Source organism: Melanaphis sacchari, unplaced genomic scaffold (assembly GCF_002803265.2).
Source record: "Melanaphis sacchari strain LSU unplaced genomic scaffold, SCAv2.0 Contig208_pilon_pilon, whole genome shotgun sequence".
Lineage (NCBI taxonomy): Eukaryota > Metazoa > Arthropoda > Insecta > Hemiptera > Aphididae > Melanaphis > Melanaphis sacchari.
In genome coordinates this window covers 35,539-59,542 of record NW_020271035.1, presented here as the reverse complement: position 1 = coordinate 59,542, position 24,004 = coordinate 35,539, and the positions used below count along the sequence as shown (strand labels likewise).

At 34.3% G+C, this 24,004-nt stretch overlaps 1 protein-coding gene across 1 annotated transcript; it reads right to left on the bottom strand.

Moving 5' to 3' along the window:
- Positions 1 to 17,218: 17,218 nt before the first annotated feature.
- On the bottom strand, positions 17,219 to 19,821 carry LOC112593483 (zinc finger MYM-type protein 1-like). Its single transcript, XM_025337876.1, has 3 exons — positions 19,044 to 19,821; positions 18,342 to 18,960; positions 17,219 to 18,260 (listed from the first exon to the last, which is right to left on the bottom strand). Exons 1-3 carry the CDS (start codon positions 19,819 to 19,821, stop codon positions 17,219 to 17,221), a joined length of 2,439 nt encoding a protein of 812 aa, XP_025193661.1.
- Between the last annotated feature and the right edge of the window lie 4,183 nt (positions 19,822 to 24,004).

Below are 24,004 nucleotides of genomic sequence, written 5' to 3'. Positions count from 1 at the left end.
TGCTTTTGGTAGAAGTCCGCGGGACGCGGGATCCGCGGGATTGTCGTTCGTTGATACGTAATTCTATACGCAGTTAGGCAATGGTTTATGTATTTTGGCGACTCGGTTGGTCACAAAGATCTTGAAATGCTTTGGGTCAGAAGTTAACCATGACAAAACAACCGTTGAGTCGGACCACGCTGGCAGACAAGATATAGGCACTTCCGTGGACAGCACGGAATGGACATGATGAAGTGTCTGGGCCAATAGTAGAGCGCCGCATAATTCGAAGCAGGGTATGGAAAGTGATTCGTCGGCGGCGACACTCTTCAGAGGAGCAACCTTGGTTTTACAAGTAATAAGCTTGACGGATATGTCACCGGCGGCGGTAACGAGACAAAGGTAAATGGTGGCCGCATATCCTTTTATTGACGCGTCCGCAAAGCCTAATAATTGAACGTCGTGATGACAGGTGACGTGGATGTGACGCGGTAGACTTAAATCGAACACGAGGGGTAATTCGGTGCAAAACTGGTGCCACATAGATTGCAGTTCGGGGGACATCGGATCGTCCCACCCGAGTTTATTGCACCAAAGTAATTGCATAAAACACTTTGCCCATAACAACATGGGGCCCAAAACGCCAATAGGATCGAACAGACGCGCGATGACGGACAACACCTGGCGTTTCGTGTTTGAAACTTGTTGCAGACAGGTATGATAAGCAAATTTGTCAGTATTCGTGTCCCAATGTAGGCCGAGAACCTTTACGGCATGTTCTTCCCGCGGGTCAAAAGATATAAAATGTACTCGGTCTTCAGGGGAACAGACTCGAGGACGGTGGTACTGTTGCTAGTCCACTTGCTTAAGAGGCAGTCACAGTAAAAGTGAAACGTATACAACACTCAATAGATGGCGTTGTGCGCTGTATCGTCGCCGTTGCGGCAGACCTAACCCCACCCATTATATCCTCGACTTTGTTCCTGCGCACTATTTTTAGGAGCGGTACATTATTACTACAAAGTCGGTCATGATGAACATTTGACTTATTATAATATTTCACGTGTATAATATTTTATGCACTCGGCGCGCTTACTCCTCGCTTTGCGTTCATAACCTACCTTAACTACTAATTGACTTACGTTCATTTTAACTTTTAAATGTGTACAATTATATACAACAACGTATATACAACATAGATTGATTTACATTCATAGCATAATTACCTACTTTTGATATATAGGTACATACTATGAAATATATATCTATAATATTCTAAGTTTTAATTTTTTTTTTTTTTTAACATTGGTAATTTTGTAATTATTACACATATTTTATTATTGAGGAAGATTTTTATATGACATTCTTTACATTATTGTGTTCAACATTTTGTATTAATGTATCTATGTATTTCTAATGCGATCATTCTTCTCAGCGACGGGCATGCTCATAATCGAATTAAATACCTACAATAGACAATAGGTAGTATTTATATTCTACCCAAATTAAAAATATTTATTTATTCAAAAATAAAGGAAGACATTATATTGATATGTACATAATAATAGATACGACTGTAGGTGAGATGCTGATATTGGAAATAATTCATTTAGAAAAAAAAAAAATGATATTGTATTATTGTAAATATAATAGTATTTGGGTATTTAATAAATCTTTGTAGGTAATACGAAAAGTAGAAAAATACTTTTTTTTGGCTGCTTGTTGTTTTAAAATTCTTGGTGGATCGATAATATCGGTAACTAGATGTCTTTTACCAAACTGCGGATTTATTAATTCCGGCAATAAACATTCATTATAGAATCTAAATACGAGATATAAAATAATATATGGTTAAATTTGTGAACATAAATTTAAAAATTAATTTAATTAAAAATGGTTTATACTAATTAATATTATACTTACAAATGTATTTGAGACTGTATTTTTTGATTCCAAAAGTTATCATCGATAGTAATACATACATTATAATACCGATTTTCTGTATAAATAAAAAAATTACATTTTTTTCTTTTGGTTACATGCAATTGAGTCTGAATCTGGTAATAATAATTATGATTATTTTTTAAAAAAACATTGTTTTGTTTGTCTTTAAAACAAAACGGAATCTGCGGAAATTTAAAATTGTTTAAAAATATTAGGTAAGGTAGGTATTAAAAATCTAAATGTATTACTTTTCCTGCGTCAATAGCATCGAATATATCAGAAAAATTCCTAGCTGAAAATGGACATTTAATTTTGATGATCGAATCTTCGCCGATGAGGCCATCTAAATAATATAATTTATTGGTTATTTATTTGGTTTTAATTATTTTAAATTTATTATAACTAATTAGGTATTGTTATTTAATAGTTTTTGGTTTCAACTACCTGGACTTGCGGCTAAATATAGAATTTTCTCATCTATACACAAACCCACAGGTGCAATTATCAAATTATATAAACTTTCAAATTTTTTTTTTGCTTCGATCTCCATTACACGTCCATATTCAATAGCCTTTATTTTTATGCTTATGCAACTATAGAGTAAATCGTATACAACCGTAAAATGGGGTGACTCCGGACAAATTTGAACGTTTTTTCAAAAATTAACCTCAATATATTGTTTCTAAAATTATGAAAAAAATATATAATGTTCTTTAGGTATGTTGAAATCATATAGCAGAAGAATAATTATAAAAGTCATTAAAGTTTACACTTTTTTTTAAAGTTGAAAACTGTCCGGAGTCGCCCGCAAAATGGGGTGACTTCGGATACCTTTTGAATTTCATTAAAAACCGATGTTAAAATTACAATGGTTGACTTCGGACAGTGAAGATATTTTTAAAAAAAAAATGTAACGAATCAAACAAAAAAAAACCATACTTAACTTTATCATAAATACAACGTAGTTATTTTATTCAATATTTTAAATAACTTAACAAAATAATTGTTTACTCTTATAAAAATGTTAACTTAAAATTAAAAATACTTTTTCTTTTTAATCGTGAACTAATTATTAACAAAAAAAACTTTTATAAAATATTATATTAGGTGTGTAAATTATAAATTAATTTTATTTCTTCAATGAAAATTAGTTGTATCAATCTTGTCAAAAATAAAACGTCCTCGTTTCATTATTTTACTGGGCACTAATTTTCGTACTACTTGCATTTTTGTGATATTACTCTTATCTTTGACTTGTGGAAAAACGAAATATGACTCTTCATGTGCACTTGTTTTTTTCTCAAAAAATTCACGTATATTAAAGGAGATTTATCAATTTCCACTTGTCCAATATACATAATATTTCGTTTATTTGTTTCATATTTAACAATAATAAAGTCACCCTTTTTTAGTACAATATTTGGATCAATGCAATCTTCTTCGTTAATTATTTCCGATAAATCGTTGCCTTGTGTCCCGCTGGTAGAAGGTGCATAAATATCAATTGAATTTTCTTCCTGAATGTTGTCGGGATCATCTAAGTCATCAATATCGTGTAATTCGTCTTTTTTTTTAATATCATCTATTCTTACACTTTTTCCTGCAGATATATTAATTTTTTTTCCTCTACATTTTTTTATTGTATCTTTTTTATTTTTTACATCAGACAAAATATCAACAAATGCTTCAGTCCACGACCTTGATATATCATCGTCGTTTTCTTCAGATTGACTTGGAACTTTATTTAAAACTTTTTGTTTATTGAACGGGTAGATACCTGTGGCACTAAATCCTGACTTAATATTATTTTGCATAGTTTCATTTAATTTTTCTAAAGTTTGTCGAAGTAGTTTGGGAAATTCGGATTTAGGTATTGGTCCAGAGTTTTTGACTTTCCAGGTATCTAAAGCACTTCGCCAACATCTTTTAATCGGTCTAAAAACGGCGACGTCGAGCGGTTGACACAGGTGTGTCGCATTTGGGGGAAGTAATACAAAACGAATGTTATTTTTTTCACAAAGTTGAATTACTTCTAATGATAAATGACTAGCTAAATTATCACCTATAATAACTTTAGGTCCGACCAAATTACGACAAGCAGGTAAAAAACATGTTATAAACCAATCCTCAAATATGGGCATATCAAACCACCCACTATCGTTCCGATTATAGCCTGCTCCTTCTACTCCCCCTTCAATCCAAGTTGGATAAATATGTTTAGCTTTATAAACTGTGTAGGGTGGTAGCATTTTTCCGTCAGCTGACACACAAAACATAACTGATACACTTGTTTTTGACGTATCTTTTATAACTTCTGGGTGTTTGGTACCACGTCTTACCACAACAAGTTTTTTACCTGGGTCATCGACAAAATTTGTTTCGTCATAATTAAAAATATTACTTGGAGGAACATCTTTTACAACTTCATCAAGGTTATCAAAATATTCATTTAATACAGATGTTGATACAGCTGCTCTCACACGCTTGATATTTTCACCAAATCGTAGTGTGAGAGTATTATTTCTTTTCAAAAATAATTCAACCCAATCTTTTCCAGGCAAATTATTATTAAATTTATTACGCATATTTGAACTTTTACCCAATCTGTCTAAATACGATTTAACAACTAACTGAATGTCACGGCACTTCATAGGAAACCCCCACTCAGAACATTTCAGTAATCCTTCTACAAGTCGACATTCTTCGTTAGTGTTTAAAATAGGTTGTCCACCAGGTTTTTTTATAATTGTTTTTGCATTTAAATGGTCGCATAATGTACATAAATAAGATTTTAACCAATTAAAAAATGTAACATGAATACCAAAATAAGATAATTTATATAATAAAATGTTGTGGTTAACTTTATCAAACGCTTTCTGAAAGTCTGTATAAATAGTGTCCAATTGAACACATTGATTTAAGGCCGAAATGATTTTCTCCTGAAAAAGTGAAATATTAGTAGAAATCGACATTTTAGGTCTGAAACCATGTTAATTATTAAAAATGAGGGGGGTCATAATTAAAGACAACTTTTTTGTAATTAAAGCTTCAAATATTTTCGGAATAATAGATATTTTGGAAATCGGTCTATAATTTGTAACATTATGTTGCGATTATTTAGCCGACACGCACAGACGTACGTTATTTAGTTCGCTCGCTTATCTGGTATATTGTCATATAACTTCATTATCGAAATTCACGAGTTATTTTAATTCGTTATCGTAACGTTGTCGTGCGCTCCATTGCATCGGGCGATTACAGGCTTGTAGGCCGCGCGCTAAGGCGGCGGCATGCAGCCGACTCCGGGCCGCAATAGGTATGCTTCCCTCTCTTCCACCGATCGTAATGCAACTGCATCTACGTCCACGAAAAACAAAGCTGTATCTCCAACCACACAACAATCACAACCAAAAAAATCAAAGCAGTCCGCTGGTAAGTCACCGCCACTATCACCTTTGTCAATCAATCAATTACCGTTAATTAATGATATCGATATGAAACTCACATCAGGGACTACATAATATAGTCCACCTAACACACAGCTCGCTACCGAAGTAATTTTCTCTTCAGGCGCCACCTCATTCTCTTCCGAAACGTAACCAAACAAACCAGTTATGTTCGGTCCCAATTACACCGGCCCACTGCACTTAATCATTTCATCAACTGAAAATCAAAACATCGGAAACTTACATCCGTCAAACTAGGCAAACTTTTTATATCCAAATTTAAAGGCGTCACGAATGTCATGCCCATTGGCTCACATAGAGTAAAAATTTCTTTCGATTCCATAATTAACGCCAACGCATGTCTCTGTTCCCCCTGGCTTTAAGAAAATAACTACTCAGCCACCATTCCAAGCTCACTCATCTTTAGTCTCAGGGTTATACATCTGGATCTGTGCGTATCTGATGAGAATTTCCGCGAAGGTCTTGAGTGCTGTTACGAAGTCGTAGAATTTCGCCGTATCAATATCAAACGCGATAACAGTTTAGTACCAACCAAACTCGTTGAAATTAAATTTCTCTCTCCTAAACTCCCTGACAACCTCAGCATTTTCTAAGTCATACATGCCGTCTCTCCCAGTATCCGATCACCAGTACAGTGTATGCGGTGCCTCCGTTTTGGCCATACACAAAAGTTTTTCCGTAGTAAACAAAGATGTAGTCACTGCGGAGTTTTCGACCACGGAATCGAATCCTGTGATAAACGTCTCACTACCTTACCACAATGCATTAATTGCAAATTAGATCATATTGCATCCGACCGCTCCTGTTCCGAATGGTCCACCCAACGGGAAATCAAAAAAAATATGGCTGTCGAGAACAAATCCTATGCCGAAGCCGCCCAAATCAAACGATCAGGTAAAGTCTACAAGAGCCAAACCTACGCAGATGTTTCCAATTAAAACAAAGTCACTTTTTTAAATTCTAACTCTAATTCTGTACAGGAAGTCAGCTCCACCCTCCACATTCATCATTCCCCCTTCTGTCTAATGTACAATCTAAAAAAAAAAAAAGAAAACATTTTGGCACATCCAAGTCTAACTTAACTCAAATCCCCCTCTCTCAGCCACAGCATACTCCTTCATACTCCCCTAATGGCAGCTTCTTTAACTTTGTTGATCAACATATCCTTAATGACTCACAATCCAATTTTATTGAATCCCTCACTGAACAGATATCGTCGGCGATATTACAGTCTGTCGATTCCCAAATAAATTCCCCATCCTCTCTTAAATCTCTAATCGGGTCTTCACTTCTCAAATTTCTATCTCCCTGCTCTGATGATGATGATACGTACTAACGATCGCGGTAACTCTCCTCGGCTTCCAACCAACTCATCTAACAGTTATAAAATACTACAATGGAATGTGAGAAGTATTCGATCACGTTCTTTAGACCTCGCCTCGGTTCTCCACTCCGAAGAATGCTCGTTTGCGCTTTTATCCGAAACCTGGCTCCGACCAGGTCAAAAGTTTTCTTTACCACACTTCAATCTCGTACGATCAGATCGGATTGACGGCTATGGTGGCGTCGCTATTGCTGCCCACCAATTCATCCCTATCAAAACGCTTCCAATTGATAATCTTCTTATGAATAATCTACTTTGCCAATCTATCGATTTAGTCGGTATTGTGGCATTCATTAATTCCAATAACTCCCTGTTTTTATGGTTCCTTTACATTTCTCCTTCTTCCAACCCTTCTACGGCTTTACTCAATAGCATCTTTCAGCTTATTGGCACTAATTCCATTTTAGGTGGTGATGTTAACGGCCATCATCCGACCTGGGACAATAACGATAACCTAAACCATCGTGGTGATAGTATTTATGCCTCTTTTAGCAACTTAAATTTATATAGCCTTAATTCTGGGGCTGTCACACGCGTTAATCGCCCCATTTCACCAACACCGCAGTCGACATAACCATCACTACCAACACTCTATATTGGTCACTTTCCTGGCACCCTCTCGAGGAGCCCCATGGCAGCGACCACTTTCCATTGATAATCGAACATCATGCTCCTTTAACACTTCCCCGAGCTGTTTCTAATCACAAAACCTCACCTCCAAAACTAAACTACTCCAAGGCTGATTGGTCTTTGTTTTCCTCACATCTTGACTCACTTCTTAATTCTTTTGTATTTTCGAACTCCCCACTAGATAATTATGATAATTTTCTTTACACATTGCATACCGTTGCGAACATTGCTATCCCAACTAAACGCATTTCCTCAAAATATCCAACAACCTCCCCCATCTGGTGAAACTCCACATGTTCTAAAGCAGTAAAACAACGATCAGCTGCTTTTAAACAGTATAGAACTTCAGGTTCATCTCATAACTTTCTCTCCTACCAAAAAATTAGCGCAAAGACAAAACGTTTTCTTAAATTAGCAAAAAAAAACTCATGGCACAATTACTGTTCTACCCTCAACCACTCAACTCCAATCCAACACTTATGGACCACTGCAAAAAAATTCAAAAAGTGTGTTAACCGGACCAATTCCTCCCACAACGAGGAATGGTTTCCAACTTTTTGCGACAAAGTTGCTCTTCCGTACGTTCCCTCCTTACAAGAATCATGCCCAGCTTCCCTTCCAACCATTAGCAACATCGATCCTGGTTCACATATGCTATCCGCACCTTTTAGCTCTAAAGAAATCTCTTCAGCTATTTTTTCCCGATCCTCAATAGCTTCGGGTTAAGATGGTATCTCTGTAATCTTACTCCAAAACATCTCAACAAAGCATCCGATTATCTATTACGTATTCCCAACGACATCTGGATCTCAGGCCTAATCCCACACTCTTGGAAACAATATAATGTCATACCCATCCCTAAATCCAATACTTCTCCTACTGCATTTCGACCAATCGCCTTATCCTCTGCTTTTGTAAAACTGTAGAATACATAATTAAAATTCGTCTGGATTGGTTTTTAGAAAAAAATAACCTCATCCCAAACAACTTATTTGGTTTCCGGCGCGGCCTGGGTACCATGGAGTGCTTGTCATCCCTTGTTGGCCTAGTTTATAAAGCTTTCTGTAATAAAGAATACCCATGTGCTGCTTTTGTAGATATTAAAGGCGCTTTCGACTCCGTACACATTCCGACCCTCATCTCTTGCCTTGCTTCTCTACAAATCCCTCATTCAGTTCACAATTTTATTTCCTCACTTTTCTTCCAACGATTTCTCAAATTTTCCTCGCCTCAGGGATAATTTCAGATAGATCTACATACAGAGGTCTTCCTCAAGGTAGTTGCCTCAGCCCTTTACTTTTTAACATTTACATGTCACTAATCTGTCTATCCTTAGACTCACCGGACTTCCGGGTCCTATTGTATGCTGATGATATTGCACTATTTTCCTCCAATAAATCTCTCGAATTATCCGCCTTAACTTTAAACAATGCCCTAAAACAACTTTCCATATCCTTAACAACATCGTTCTTTACAATTGCTCCTGAGAAGAGCCACTTTATGATTTTTACTCGTAGACAAATTTTAGCACATTTTAATATGATTCTAAATAATCAAGTTATTAAGCCATCATCAACTGTCACCTACCTAGGCCTTAAACTCGATCCTAAGCTTAGATGGGTTCCACACTTCCAATATTTAAAAGGCATAATCTCTCGATGGTCTAACTTTCTCCGTGCTACAACTGGCACTCACTGAGGCTCGCACCCTTCATGCCTCCTTGAAATTTTTAACGCGGTGATCAGGTCCAAAGCTGATTACGGTTCGTTTCTTTATTCATCCGCTTCTCTCTCACAAAGGAAAAAGCTTAACTCCATTCTGTTATCATGCCTCCGCACCACAGTTGGTGCCTTAAGCTCTCTCTTTTAGCAAGTTTAGAGGTGGAATGTGTCTGCCCTCCTATCGAACTTCAAAGTCGACGCCTGGCTGGTAAATTTTTACTCAAAACGATATCTTCTTCCAATCAGTCGCTTTTCCAAATGTTTGTTTCCATTAAGTCTTCTTGGTCGTACGTTGCTAAAACACTCCCTATCCTCGCTTCTTTCGCCTTCTCATTCTTTGCTTTTTCGCCACTTGTCTATCACCCCTTGGCTACAAATTTATGATACGCTTTACGCTGCACTCATGTTTTTTCTTGAAGTAACTGTTTCTCCCAATTTCCTCGGCTATTCCCCAAAAGAACTACCGCGTCTGCCTCAAACCCTGGTTGATTCTTTGTTTAATGAACATATTTCATAAAATTTTCTCAGCTCTGTTCAAATTTTTACTGATGGCTCGGTGTCTCCCAACTCAGCCGGCTTCTCCTTCTTCATCCCCTCGCTCAATATTTCTTTTGCTGACAAACTGCACCCCCTGACATCATCATTCTCTGCTGAATGTTATGCTATAATCAGCGCTCTGCAATTCACTTTTACACTAGAATACAGTTCTTTTCTTATATTATCTGACTCGTAATCATTTCTTCTTACTATATCCTCTTATTCGTTCTTATCTTCCATGTCTCCTCTTGTTCTTTTAATTAAATCCTTAGTATATCGTCTTAGTCTTGCTGATAAAACAGTTAAGTTTTTTTGGATCCCTAGTCATGTCGGTATAGCCGGTAACGAACGAGCCGACCACCTAGCTTTTTCAACAAAATCCTTCATCTATTTTTCTCCTTTCAATACTCCTGCTACAGACTTTCTTCCGATTCACCGCAAACTATTGCGCAATGCCTGGCAAACTAAATGGGACTCTCTACCACCTAACTATGCTATATGGCATAGACACATAGTTCCCTTTATTCCCAAACATCCATGGTTTAAAGACCTCGAGATTTCTAGGCACCTAATTGTATCCTACACTCGTCTTCGAAATGGTCATAACTTACTTCCTCACCATTCTTTTAAACTTAACCTAAACTCTTCCCATCTCTGTACACTACATCACGATGAATCGATATGCGATTTTGATCACATCCTTTTCAATTGCTCTTCTCTCATAACTAGTAGACAAATCCTTTTCTCCTTTCTTTCTTCATTTGGCTATATATCTCCCGATTCTAATCTTCTTCTCAACTCTCGCTTCATCCCAATCATCCGTTCTTTTATCCAATTCATTCATACCGCTAGCTTTCTCATTTAATTCATATTGTTTGTAAATATTATGTTTGTTTTTTTGTTTTTGACATTGTAATCGCTTTGCTATAATTATTATTAAATTAAAAGCAAATTAAAAAAAAAAAAAAAAAAATTTGTAACATTATGTTTATCACTTGATTTATGCACTGGTGTTAAAAATGATTTTTTTCAAATGTTAGGGAAATAACCTAAGCCTAATAATTTATTGAAAATCATATGAAGCGGACGAGCAAGAACAGCGGTACAAGTTTTAAAAAACATAGGTGGAATACTATCAGGTCCAGTACCAGCATGAATATTTAAATAATTTAAATAATCAACAATTTCATTAAGATCAATAGTCCAGGATCATAAATTCAAATAAATATTAGATACATTAGAAGGGAGAGGAAAAACTCCATTGGAAAGTGAATGATATTTAGTATAGACACTGGAAAAATAATTTGCAAATAATTGGGCTGTTTCTAAAACATTGGTGGAAGATGAGTTATTATAATTTACACAATCAGGAATAGAATTATTAGACTTCTTTAGAGAGTTAACATAATTCAAAAAGGTTTGATATTAGTTTGAATACCGTTTTCGATATTGGAAATATATTGATCATGGCATATAGTAATTAAGTGTTTACATTTTTTTCTGAGATTAGAGAAGTCATTATAATTAGCATCCGAAGGAAATAACTTAAATTTTTTATGGGCACATTTTTTTTTAATTATACAATCTCTGAGTTCAGCATTAGCCCATATAAGTGAATATTTGTTATATATTTTAGTTTTAGGCACAAATAAAGTAAAAGAGTGATAAATAATTTCATACAATTTTTCAATAAGCGATTCAAAAGATAAATTATTATTCAGATTAAGATCAAAATTAATACTTCGTAGAAAATGAGAAATATCATCAAATTTACAGTTTTTAAAGTTATAAACAAGCTGAGATTCAATATGTTCATTAAGCAATGCATTATTAAATTGTATTATAAAATCTAATGGTGGATGATAATTATCAATTATAGAAATAAGAGATTCTGACGAATGTAAAATATTAGTAAGTTCAAGATCCGCACTAATCATTATGCAATCAAGAGTACGACCACCACAGTTAAGTTCAAGGTTTACTAGTTTCAAACTTAAGTAATTTAAATAATAGTTAAAAATTAGAGAAATGATTTTGAGTGATTGGATCAATAGACCAGTCAAACTGATTTAAATTATAATCACCACTTATAACATAATTATAATAGGGGTACATAAGATATATAGACTCAATGACCTCACAGTGTTTAGAATATACGTCACAAGAACTGTCAGGTGGAATATAAATACAACTTGAAATTATTTTAACATTATTCAAAATAAGTTTCAAAAAACTTACTCAATACCCAAAACACTAGAGACATTTAATACGTCACAACTTATTATTTTATTTACTGCAATTAGAACACCACCACCTCATTTTTTTCTATGAGACAAATTATTACGACCCAGGTAGCAAAATAATAGTATTATAACATTATAATAAAGTTACAAATGTAATAAATAATATTACTCAATAACTATTAATTGAATATAAATACATTACAATAATATAATTGTATTATTATAGTATTATTATTTGGCAGGTTTGAAAATATTATCGTATAATAACATTTGAAATATATCATTTTTATAATGATATGAAAAAAAATCATATTTTTAAATTTCAAATATAATATTTATTTATTTATTTTTTTTTTTTTTTTATTTACAAATTTACGGCTTCAACAGCTAAGGTTATTAGCCAAACATTTTTTTTTTTTTTTTGTGAGAGACAAAGTACAATATTAGTTTAAAATAAAAGGTTACAAAAATAAGAGAGAGAAAAAAAAAGATAACACAAATATTTTTTAGTTAGATTTACAATTTGAAAAAGAAATTAAAAACTATATTTTGTTTATAAGATTGTCTTTGGTGATGAATTTAATGATTTTTAAAGTAAATTCTTCATTGAGGGCTTCTTTGATGTTAGGTGGGAGGTTGAGAAGTGTACGGGTTGGTTCGAATATTGGGCATTCTTCAAAAATGTGTCTTATGGTGAAACGAGTTTGGCATGTATTGCATATAGGAGGTTGGTCTTTATTGATGAGAAAGGAGTGTGTTAGAAAGGTGTGGCCGATTCTAATACGTGTGATGGCAATGTTTTGACGTCGGCTGAGGTTCGCGGGAGTGTACCTTTGTTTGACTGAACTTTTAATATACTTTAATTTGTTAGTTGGAGGGATAGAGTCCCAGAGGTGTTGCTATGACTTGAAGATTTTATGTTTAACTGATATGGATATGTCGTTGGAAGATATTTTATCGATGGTGTTGTCGAGTATGTTTTTGCTGGCTAAGAAGGCTGCTTCTTCGGCCGTTTCGTTTCCTTTTATGCCTACATGGGAGGGTACCCACATGAAATTGATATTTTTTTTGTTGTTAGTTAGTTCCAATTGGGTAGTTTGGGTGATTTCATTTTTAGGCCACGGGTTTTTTAGAGCTGTAAGGACGCTAAGGGAATCGCTAATGATCAAGAAATTATTCGTAGGAAGAGAGTTTGCTAGTTTGATAGCTTCAAGAATTGCGAAGTTTTCAGCGGTGAATATGTTTGTAATATCCGGGAGCTTGTGTTGAATGATTGTTTGTTTGTGCACAATTTAGAAACCTACTCCATATTCAGAATTTGAGGCATCGGTGTAGATTTGAGAGTGGGTAGGGAAAGTTTTTTGGATAATATCATAGAAGTGGAATATTATTATTTTGTGATTAGTTTCTTGTTTGTTGAGGGAGAGTAATTCTGTTGAAGGCTTAAAGTTCCATAGCCATGGAGGAGTTTTTTGGAAGGTGATTTTATCTTCGACTGAGGTATGAATATTCATTTTATTGCATAAATTGGAGTAGATGTCCTATATTGAAGTGAGTTTTTTTGGAACGTTGCGGTTGATGATTGAGTTTTTATTTTTGAAAAGAGCTGTGTGGCGTATATGATGGGGAGTAGTTTTCCTTTTTATGCAATGTAAAAGCGTGTTTTAGTCTCTTATGAATTGAAGAGGCATTTCTCTTGCATAGCATAGGATGCTTTCAGTGAAACTTGTTCTGAAGGCTCCTATGGAAAGGCGTATTCCTTCGTGGTGTTTAGGATCTAACTTTCTGAGGTGTCTAGTTTTAGCTGTGTTATAAACTTGAGATCCGTAGTTAATTTTTGATAGAATTAATGTTTTGTAAATGTTAAGCAAGGACGTTTTGTCCGCTCCCCATGTATGATGGGCGAGAGTTTTTATGATGTTCATTTTGGTCTTGCATGCAGTTTTTAGATGTTTTAAGTGCGTAGTCCAGTTTAGTTTGCTATCAAATATCATACCGAGTATTCGGATTGAGTTGTGAAAAGGAATTTGAATGTCATTAAGATAGATTTTCTGGGTGATGTATGACTTGAGGTTATATTTTATGCATTTACTTTTGGAAGGGAAAAAAATGAATCCAGATGTGTTAGCCCATTCTTGAAGAGAGTGAAGTGCGTTGTTGAGGAATTCCAGGGTGGTTTTGGTGTTATTTCCACTGCAATAGATGTAGCAGTCATCCGCGAATATTAACTGTTTTGTGGGTTTTTGAATTTGGTGAAAGATGTCGTGTATTGCAATGAGGAACAAGGTTACACTAAGGACCGATCCTTGAGGAAGTCCGTTTTCAGTGGGATATACGTTAGAGAGGTAGTTGTGTGCTTTTACTTGTATTGAGCGATTTGTGAGAAAGTTGTTGAGAAAAGTGAAGATCTGTCCAGTTATACCCCAATTTTGGATAATTTTAAATACTCTGTTTCGCCATACCATGTCGTAGGCTTTTTCTAGGTCAAGAGATATGAAAATAAGGTGTTGATTGGAATTTATTGCGTTGCAGATGTCCGTGTGTAAGGTTATTAGATGATCTAAGGTAGAGTGGTTTCGCCGAAAACCGCATTGATTGTTTGGTAGGAGTTTTGATACTTCAAAATGCCAAACTAGCCGTTTGTTTACCATTTTTTCCAAAAGCTTGCTTAGAGTGCTTATGAGCGATATGGGTCTGTAATTGGATGAGTTAAATCTGTTTTTATCTGGTTTGGGGATTAGGATGATTGTCGCCTTTCACCATGAATCAGGATAAAATCCTTTTTCCCAAATGAGGTTGTATATTTGAAGGAGATGATTCAGACTATTGCTAGGGAGGTTTTTAATAAAGCAGTATGGGATATCGTCTGGTCCGGGACTTTTTCTATTTGAGTTAGACATGGCGTCCAACATTTCGGAGATGCTAAAGGGCATGTTTAAGAGATTTAAATGAGGGTGAGGCTCAATCTTTGGTTGATTGATGATATTATTATCATAGTTGTTTTTGAATGTGATAAAGACCGGGTCGTAGTTTGAGTCACTGCTATTTTTACGGAAGACATCCGCAAAGGATTCGGAGATGTTCGATGGTGTTGAGAGAAAAATATTATTGTGCTGAAGAATCGAGGGAAGGAGGTTGTATGGAATGCCTTTTATTGATTTGATTTTATTCCAGATTTCAGTCGAGGATGTGTTGATATTGATAGAATTAGTATATTTATGCTATGATTCAGTTTTGCTTTTTTTGGTGATGTATCTGGAGTATGCCCTTGCTTTTTTAAGTTCGATATGGTCAACTATAGATTTGGATTTTTTGAATTTGTTGAGACATTTTTTGTAAAGCTTTATCGACTCGTTGCAATCATGGTTCCACCAAGGTACGAGTTTTCTTTTGATATTATTGTTTGTTTTGCCGATTGTCTTTGAGGCGGCTTCTAAAATTAGGTCTGTGAAGTTTTCGACAATAGAGTTGATAGAAGTTTGATTGGTGATGGATTCTATTTTTATTGGATTTTCAATGGTCGATTGTCTCAAGAGGTCGCTGTACAGGACTCAATTTGGTTTTTTCGTATTCCACTTGGGTGGGGAAGGTATGGGTGGAGATTGGTCTAATAATTGTATAGATATCGGCCAATGATCGCTGCAATTGTAGTCAGTGAGAACTTTCCACTTTGTTTTAGGTGCAAGAAAAGAGCTAGTTATTGACAGATCTATGGCTGAGAAGGAATTGTTTGCTATGTTATGTCTGGTAGGTTCTCCGGTGTTTAGGAGGATGATTTGATCATTGTCAAGAAAAAGTTCTACGATTTTCCCTCTGGCGTCCGTGTGATTTGATCCCCAGATAGGGTTGCGACTGTTAAAGTCGCCTAGGAAGAGGAAAGGTTTGGGTAATTGTCTTATTATGTTGTTTAGTTCGTTAAGAGATAGATTGATGCTGTCTGGCAAGTAGATTTTGCAAATACAGATTGGGTTTTTACGAAGTATAGAAACTGCTATGACTTCGAAGGGAGATTGTATAGGAATTTCCTTGCTTTCAGTGAGGTTATCAACATAAATGACGACTCCTCCACTTGCTCAGAGATTGGTTTGGCGATTTTTGAAAAAACCATTGAATCCACGTATTGTGAAGGTAGTGTTAGGTTTTAGGTTTGTTTCTTGGAAACAGAAAACAATGGGTTTGATGGCAGATTTGGCTCGATGGATGTCAGTATAGTGTTTTTGGAGGCCGTTTGTGTTCCATTGAATGATAGAATCCATGATGAAATTAGTATAGAGAAATTGAGTAAGGATTGGTGCAGTGGTTAAATGTATTTGTTTCCTTGAGAGAATTTGTTTGGAGGCGTGTTTAAATGAGAAGGAGTAGCTTGGAATATGAGATTTGATAACTTTGTTAGGCGCGTTTTGAGTGATCTGTTGCTTGCTACTTTTCGAATCTGGTCTAACAGCTCCATAAGGGATGGTATTTCAGTGTTTAAATCTTCAATCAGAGAGTGGATATTTACTGATTTATTATCGAAGTTATTAAGGATGTATTTGAATTGGAAAAAAGTGATAGGTAGGGACTTATTAGTCATGAAAAACTCCACGACTGGTTTTAGATCTTCATCGGTGTTTTTTTTTGTCTGTTTGCTGAGTTGGATCGTGATCGTATTTTGATTTTCTTGGGGGATTTTCCTTTGTCTGGAGTGGTTGTAGGTACAGTTAAATTATTCGGTGAAGATGGGGGTTTTAATGATGAAGAGTCGGAAAGAGGTCTTTTATGTTTTTCGATTGGTGGAAAATTAAGAGTTTCAACGAATGAGTTCTGTGTTGGCGAGGGAGGTTCGGTATTTTTAGACCAATCCATAGTTGTATGGTCTTGCGATAGCTCTACGTTAGGCATTAAAGGTGGAAGAATATCATCAATTTGTTCTACAGCTGTATCTTCGTGTGTGTCTGTTTCGATTGGGCAGGGCCGTGGAGAGAACTTAAGGGCCCCATGGACAAGCCAACCTGGGCCCTTCTCAAACGAGGTATTAAACTTACCACTGACATCCAGTGACGTCCTTAGGAATGTGTATACCAAAGAGATAATGTAAAAATATTAAACAAATTATGATTTATGAATTATGATAATATGTAAGTGTTACACAAATTTCGAGACATAAAAATATATTATTCATTATTCAAAACTTTGTAATTTTATTGTTATGTTGGTTTAAGTTTTGTGGTATAAAATATTTAAAAGCCAAAGTGGCAAAGTCATATACTAATATACTAACACATATAATATGGTACAAAGTAATTATTATATTAAGTTGTATTTATAAGAGTTTTAAAAAATAGCTTTTCTAGCTTTTTTGTTTGCAAAAGTATCGATAATGCTATTATAATCCAATTGTCTAGCAAGATCAGGTTCCATAGCAAGTGTGCCCAAACTTGAAAGTCGATTTTGAGCCATGGTTGATCGGAGAAAGTTCTTTACTCTTGCTAGTGTGCTGAAAGATCTTTCTGCTTCAGCTACAGTCACTGGCAGTGTGCAGAATAACCTCAGAGCAATACATACATTTGGAAAAATGCTTTTCAGTTTTTGTTTTTCTAGTGTGTTAAGGAGATTAAGAGGTGAAAGGTCATTTTTGAAGTTAGCTGCCTGAATTGATTTCAAGTGATTAATTTCTTCCACCAGATCTCTAGAAACGTCACTGCTATACAAATTGACAAATGTGTTTGATTTTTCAGCAAGTTCTGCAGTTGAAAATTTTGGAAATTTCCATAGAAAATTAAACATTTCATCTATGTTTCGAACAGCAGTGTACCGTACTGTAATATTGGCTATCACACAGTCAATTATAGTATAAAACACCTGCTTAATCTTCTCTTCTCGGTTGCAATCATCTACTTGAGTTGACCCATCAGCTAGTTTCTTTCTTATGGTACGTTTTTTTGGAAAGGTTATTGCACTATTTATATTTCCACCAACAAGCTTACACTCTTCCAAAATCATTTCCCAGTTATTTCTTAAATGTGTCAAATCATTTATCAAGCTGTCTAAATTTTTCACTTCCACGTCAATTGTACATTTTCTTGTTTGTAAGACTTTATTTCTATAGTCGATTGTGGTCAGCACTTTAAACCAAATAGAGGCCATAATTACACATTCAAATGAATCGGCATACTTGGAAAATCCCCTAAGATCATTTAAAGTTTCAGCAGTTAGATTAAGATTTTGAACCTCTTTGATCGCCTCTTTAATGCCTACTATGTTCATAGAAAATGGCTTGACACATTCAATTCTTGAAGACCATCTTGTATCAGACATGTTGTGAAGTGAACATTTCAGATGTCCTTGCAAGATTTCCCATTTCTGAGGGCTAGAACTAAATATATTATAACATTTTTGTAGATTTCCAAAAAATGTAATGGCCTCAACGCAACATTGAGCAGCTTCGACTCCGCACAGATTCAAACTGTGACAGGCACATGGTGAAAAAAGAGCTAGAGAATTTTCTTTCATAATTCGACTCTGCGCACCTTTATACTGTCCACTCATGTTACTACCATTGTCATATCCTTGACCACGGCAATCACTTAGTAGAATATGATGCTCAGCTAGAGTACTCCGGATAAGCTCTGCTATTGCCTCACCGGTTTTTTTGTTGCAATCTACAAAAGCAAGAAAACGTTCTTGTACTTCATACTCAGAACTCTGATCTGTGGAACATAAAGTCAGATATCTCAATATAAATACGGTCTGTTCTCGATGAGATGAGTCTGGAGTTGCATCTACAATAATTGAGTAGTACTTAGCATCTTCTCTTTCTTTCAAAATAGCTTGTGTAACATGGTTAGAACAACATTTAATAAATTCGTTTTGACTGTCAGGGGAAAGGTAGTGTACTTGCATACGGCTATGAGTTGACTGAGACTCTCTGACTTTACTCATATGCTCTTTCAACAAGGGATCATAATTACTTAATAACTCTAGAATACCTAAGAAGTTACCGTTATGTGGGTTCCCTACAAGATGACTGTCCCCTCTAAATGATAGGCCTCGTTCTCCTAGAAAAATCACTACATCTAAAATTCGGCGCAAAATTTGTCTCCACCTATCTGCTTCATTTTTTATATTATCACACAGCAACATGTCACAGTTGTTTTACTATCTATACGAGACTCCAGACAACGCCATTCTACATAACACATTTTGTGATTGACACTGTTTTCATAAGGTGTTATTCTATCATGTAATTTTTTCCACTTGTTGTCTGCAGAATATCCTTCAGGAGTTGACAACATTGATCTACTTGGTTGTGGTAGTTTACTAAATAACCTACACGGAAAGCAATACAGTGATTTTTTAATCTTACTCCATACAAGCCAATCTCTGCATATTTTTTCATTATTTTGAAGTGTATACGTTAAAACAGAACGAGGAAAAGCACGCCCTTCTTTATCTTCTGGGAAATAAGGTGGGTGGGGAGAAGGACCAGGAAGGACTGCCTGACTTATATCATCTTGTTTTAAAATTAAAAATTCAAACTGTCCTACGTCAAAATCGTAAGGCTTAGAACTGCCGGGATGTTTTGGATCTGTAATTGTAAATAAAGTATTAACAGTTTTAGATTTTTTCTCGTCAATATTAATGCTTGTAAATGTTTCGGCACTAGTTATTAACATAGAGCAAATAGTTCCCGGTTGGTCAGATTTGGTTGAGCTAGATGGATTTTGGTATGTTTGTAGTTTATCAACTATTGTACTAGGAATGATGGGAGAATTTTGAAATGTTTGAAGAGTTTCTTGATTTACAGAGGTTGGAGAATCAGTGAGTTTAGTAAAAAAACTTACATGGTCAAGAGTAGTTTGCCCCTTTTTTGCAGCTTTTTCTCGTAAGTCTCGTTCTTTTCTCTTTTTTGCACCTGATTTATGAATATAATCCATTGCAAAGACGCAGAGGATACGATTGACTAGGAAAGTTTTTTTTTTAAGTACTAAATAGTCTATTATACAAACACTATTATAATGTATAGTTATACACTAACACAGTAACACGTCATATCACATACGGTTTTATTTCACTACATAATAACAATATTACAAAGCTGTAGAACACGCCGCAGCCGGGACACGCACGTAAACTAACAAGAATACGTATAAGTATATAACGTGTGTGTGAGTAACAATATGCGTCGACGCGTTATCTTATCGGCAATCGCAGTTATTCCAGACTAAATAAAAATGACTATTTATAATCTATGTGTCTTTCTTGAAAATGTTATATAATATCTACGATTAACTTTAATATTGTAGTGTGAAAATTCACTTTATTGTCGATCTATTTTAATAATTATACAGCATACGCTAAAATTATAACTACGATTCATATTCGTGGTTTATAAATAGCTTGACACCGTGATCGATAAGAAGTGGATTTGGTCAGGCCCCGGGCCTTTTTTGAAGCCCGGGCCCCTGGGCTACAGCCCCGGCTGCCCCCCCCCCCCCTCGTCGGGCCTGCGATTGGGATGTGTGGTGGGTCGTTTTCGAAAATGTTTTCAATGTTTTTTTTGCAGTTGGATATTGTATGTCCAACAGATTTGCATAGGAAACAGGTTATTTTATCATCGGTGAAGAATATTCTGAATTGGTTTTCGTTTATGTTTATTAGCAACGAGCTCGGGAGTTTAAGAATGTCTACGTGGTTGAGGAACATTTGTCGTCGGAAACTCAATATGTGTTCGTAACCTTCCACATTTATGCCCGCTTTGAGTTGGTTTATTTGCGATATAGGGATTATACCGATATTTTTTAAGGCGTCTACGATTGCTAGATTTGGTATGGAGGGACATACATTTGTTACGTACCGTGTTATTTTACACATATATATTATACGGAGAGGTAACGCGTATACCGATGGGATAATATATTCAAACAGTGTAGCACCAACGGATAGGACGAACACCTGCACATCGTGATATTTAATATAATGATTAAGATTTGATCACACGTTCTGGACTTCTCAGAAATGATGAGTAAACGATAGTGTTAACATTGTACTATTTAATATGACAATTAAGACTTGATCAAACGTCTTGGATTTCTTAGAACCGATGAAATCGCAGGAAAGGCACCCAACTGAATAATACATTTAATTTAGAGAGCTCCTTTAGGTCATCGGAAGTCGCCACCTCCCCAGTCTTCACTCTTGACGGTTAACCATATATAAGGGAGACCGGAGCAAGAGCTCAGCAGACGGTTAGGGATATTCGAGACGCTCAGAGGCAGGTCGTAACACCACTCCCACTATCTTGTGCTTATAAAATTGTATTCTTGTACGAGTTAATTGTATTAAATAAAGACTTAATCTTTTAACTTGCAAACATTAGTATTTCTATTTCTACGTTGATATATGAATCGACGTTGACATAAGGGAAGCAACATGACTATAATATGAGATATATTTAAATATAATATGCATACATCAATTTCCTGTGTATTTTGGTATGTATTATAATTATTGAATAATTTAGAATAAAGAAATTCAATCAAATTTTAAATATTTTAACTTATATTTCCTTTAATTTTAGGTATTTCTTTAATTATTATCTTTTCACAAATACATTTTTTAAACATATAATATAACATATAATTTTTTTACTGCTCTAAGTAAATTTATATAAAAAAAAAAAACAATAACAAATATAATATTATTTTTTTTTTCTAAATGCTGCTCCAGCTAAATATATTTTTATTGGCATTTTAATATCCGCATTTGTCACTTCTTGAAAGTTTCTAATTCTTCGTATGGCTTCTAAAAAAGTTCAATAAAAATTATTACATGCTATGGTAAAAACATATAAAGTATATTTGGGACCAGCCTATTTTAAAAGGAAAGTAACAAAGATATAAATAAATTAATACTTCTTAAATTATTGATTGAGATATTGTGTGGTTTAAGTATTTAATAATCATGTTTAGCTAAATTAGTATACAGATTGACAAGACTGAACATTATGATAAAATTGTTTATTATAATTTAGGAAATTAAGAAGAACGTAATCACATTTTATAAAATCCTAATGCTAATTTAAAAAAAAAAGTAGATTATTCTTTTTTAAATTGAGTTGATTTTTCTTTTTTCTTTTTTATCAAGAAAAATTTAAGATTTGATAACTACTATAAGTATTAACATCTTAACTTAAGTTAACTATTTTCATTAATATGACCACTTTTGAAAAAATATTATATAACTTCAGATAATATAAGATCTAATTAAAATATATATATTATTACCAAATATAATAGCACAATTTGACCATACCCCTTATATTTATAAATATATTAATACATAATTATATTAAATTATTAATATAATAATAAACATTAATTATTTATTAAAGATTTATTTTAAATATATATTAAACGAATAATTAACATTATTTATAAATACTTTATATTAAATATTGATTTAATATATTTTAAAAATTGGATATTAATATTTAATTTTCAATGTTAATTAAATAAAAATAAATATTATATCTAAAATATTATTTTTTAAATAATAATATATTTTATTATAACATTATAAACATAATATTTATTTTTAAATCTAAACTAAATATTAATCAACCTTTATCATTGGAAATTGTTACTTGGGATTATATACCGTGATTTATTCAATGCGCTGAGATGTCCACAACGTCCGCGACAGTTAAATCCGTGTTCTGTCGACAGTCGTTCGTTCTTATTTGATTTCATTAAAAACAATATTAAATATTCTATTAATGAACATTATGAAGCCGCATTGAATGCAAGAATTTTGGCATATACTACTACATTAAATCGTAAATGGTCAGCGGTCAATCGTACTGCAAGTACATTTATTTCAAAATACGAGGGATGGTTAGATACTAAATTTGATTTGCCAAAAAAAGGAAAAAAAGCGGTTGATCTTCGTGGTCGTCCATCAAAGCCATTTTCAGACTTATCTGAAAGACCTAAAATTCGTAAAGTTAAACCATTAGTGGAGACAATATCACCAGATAGATTACTTCGTGCAACAAGAGTATCACTTTTTAAAAAAGGTAAACATGCAGCAGCCGATTTATTGAAAAAGTCAACTGAATACTCTCCAAGTCGTCCTGCAAAAATTAGGACAACTTTTCGTGAATCCTTAGGAAAAAATAATATAGTACCATATACCGTAGATGAAGCGCTGGCTCATATGGTTAACTGTCGTATGACAAAAAATGTGTATCACCAGACTCGATTAGGTTTAAAAGAACATTGGGTAAATGTGTATCCTTCATATGATCGAATACGTGAAGCAAAAAAATTGTGTTATCCTGAGGGTATAGAAATATATGAATTTGGTGTGTCTATACCTCTCCAAAGTTTATTGGACCATACGGTTAGACGAGTCTTCCAAACTTTCGATTTACCTGAGGATTTTAATTTTTTTGAAAAATATGTAAAGGCTGAGTTTATTTTTAAATGGGGGTGTGATGGAAGTTCTGGTCAAACCGAATATCATATCACCAAGCATTTACCCAGAATACAAATTTAACCCTAAATGATAATAGTGATGGAGATAACGACACTAAGCGAAAAATTTTGAAAACACCATTTACAGAATTACCATCCTCAGTAAAACAATTAATAATTATAGATAATGATGAAGAAACAGAAGATTCAGACATATGTTCTGATTCAGAATAACAATTTTTATTAAATAAATATTGTATCTATTTACCTATCGTGTTTTCACACAACTAATAGAACTAAGCTATTTTATTAATTTTCTTTTGTAAATATAAACCTATAAATTATAACATATTTAAAGCTATAATTAAATAAATATAATTTGATTTTATTATGAAATATATTTTTGTCGCGGTAAAACCTCAATTCCTCCGTAAGTCGAACATCATGAGATCCCAACTTTTCGAAAGTAATATAATATCGTCTAAGTACGTACTCACGACGCCGCGGCTAGGCGCGCCGTCGCTTTTCAGGTCCTTGAATACGATACTCATTAATTTCTGGAACGTCCCCGGCGCACCCTTGAGCCCAAAAGGCATACGCTCGAATTTCGCCGTCGTTTCTTCGGTGACGAACGCGGTTTTAT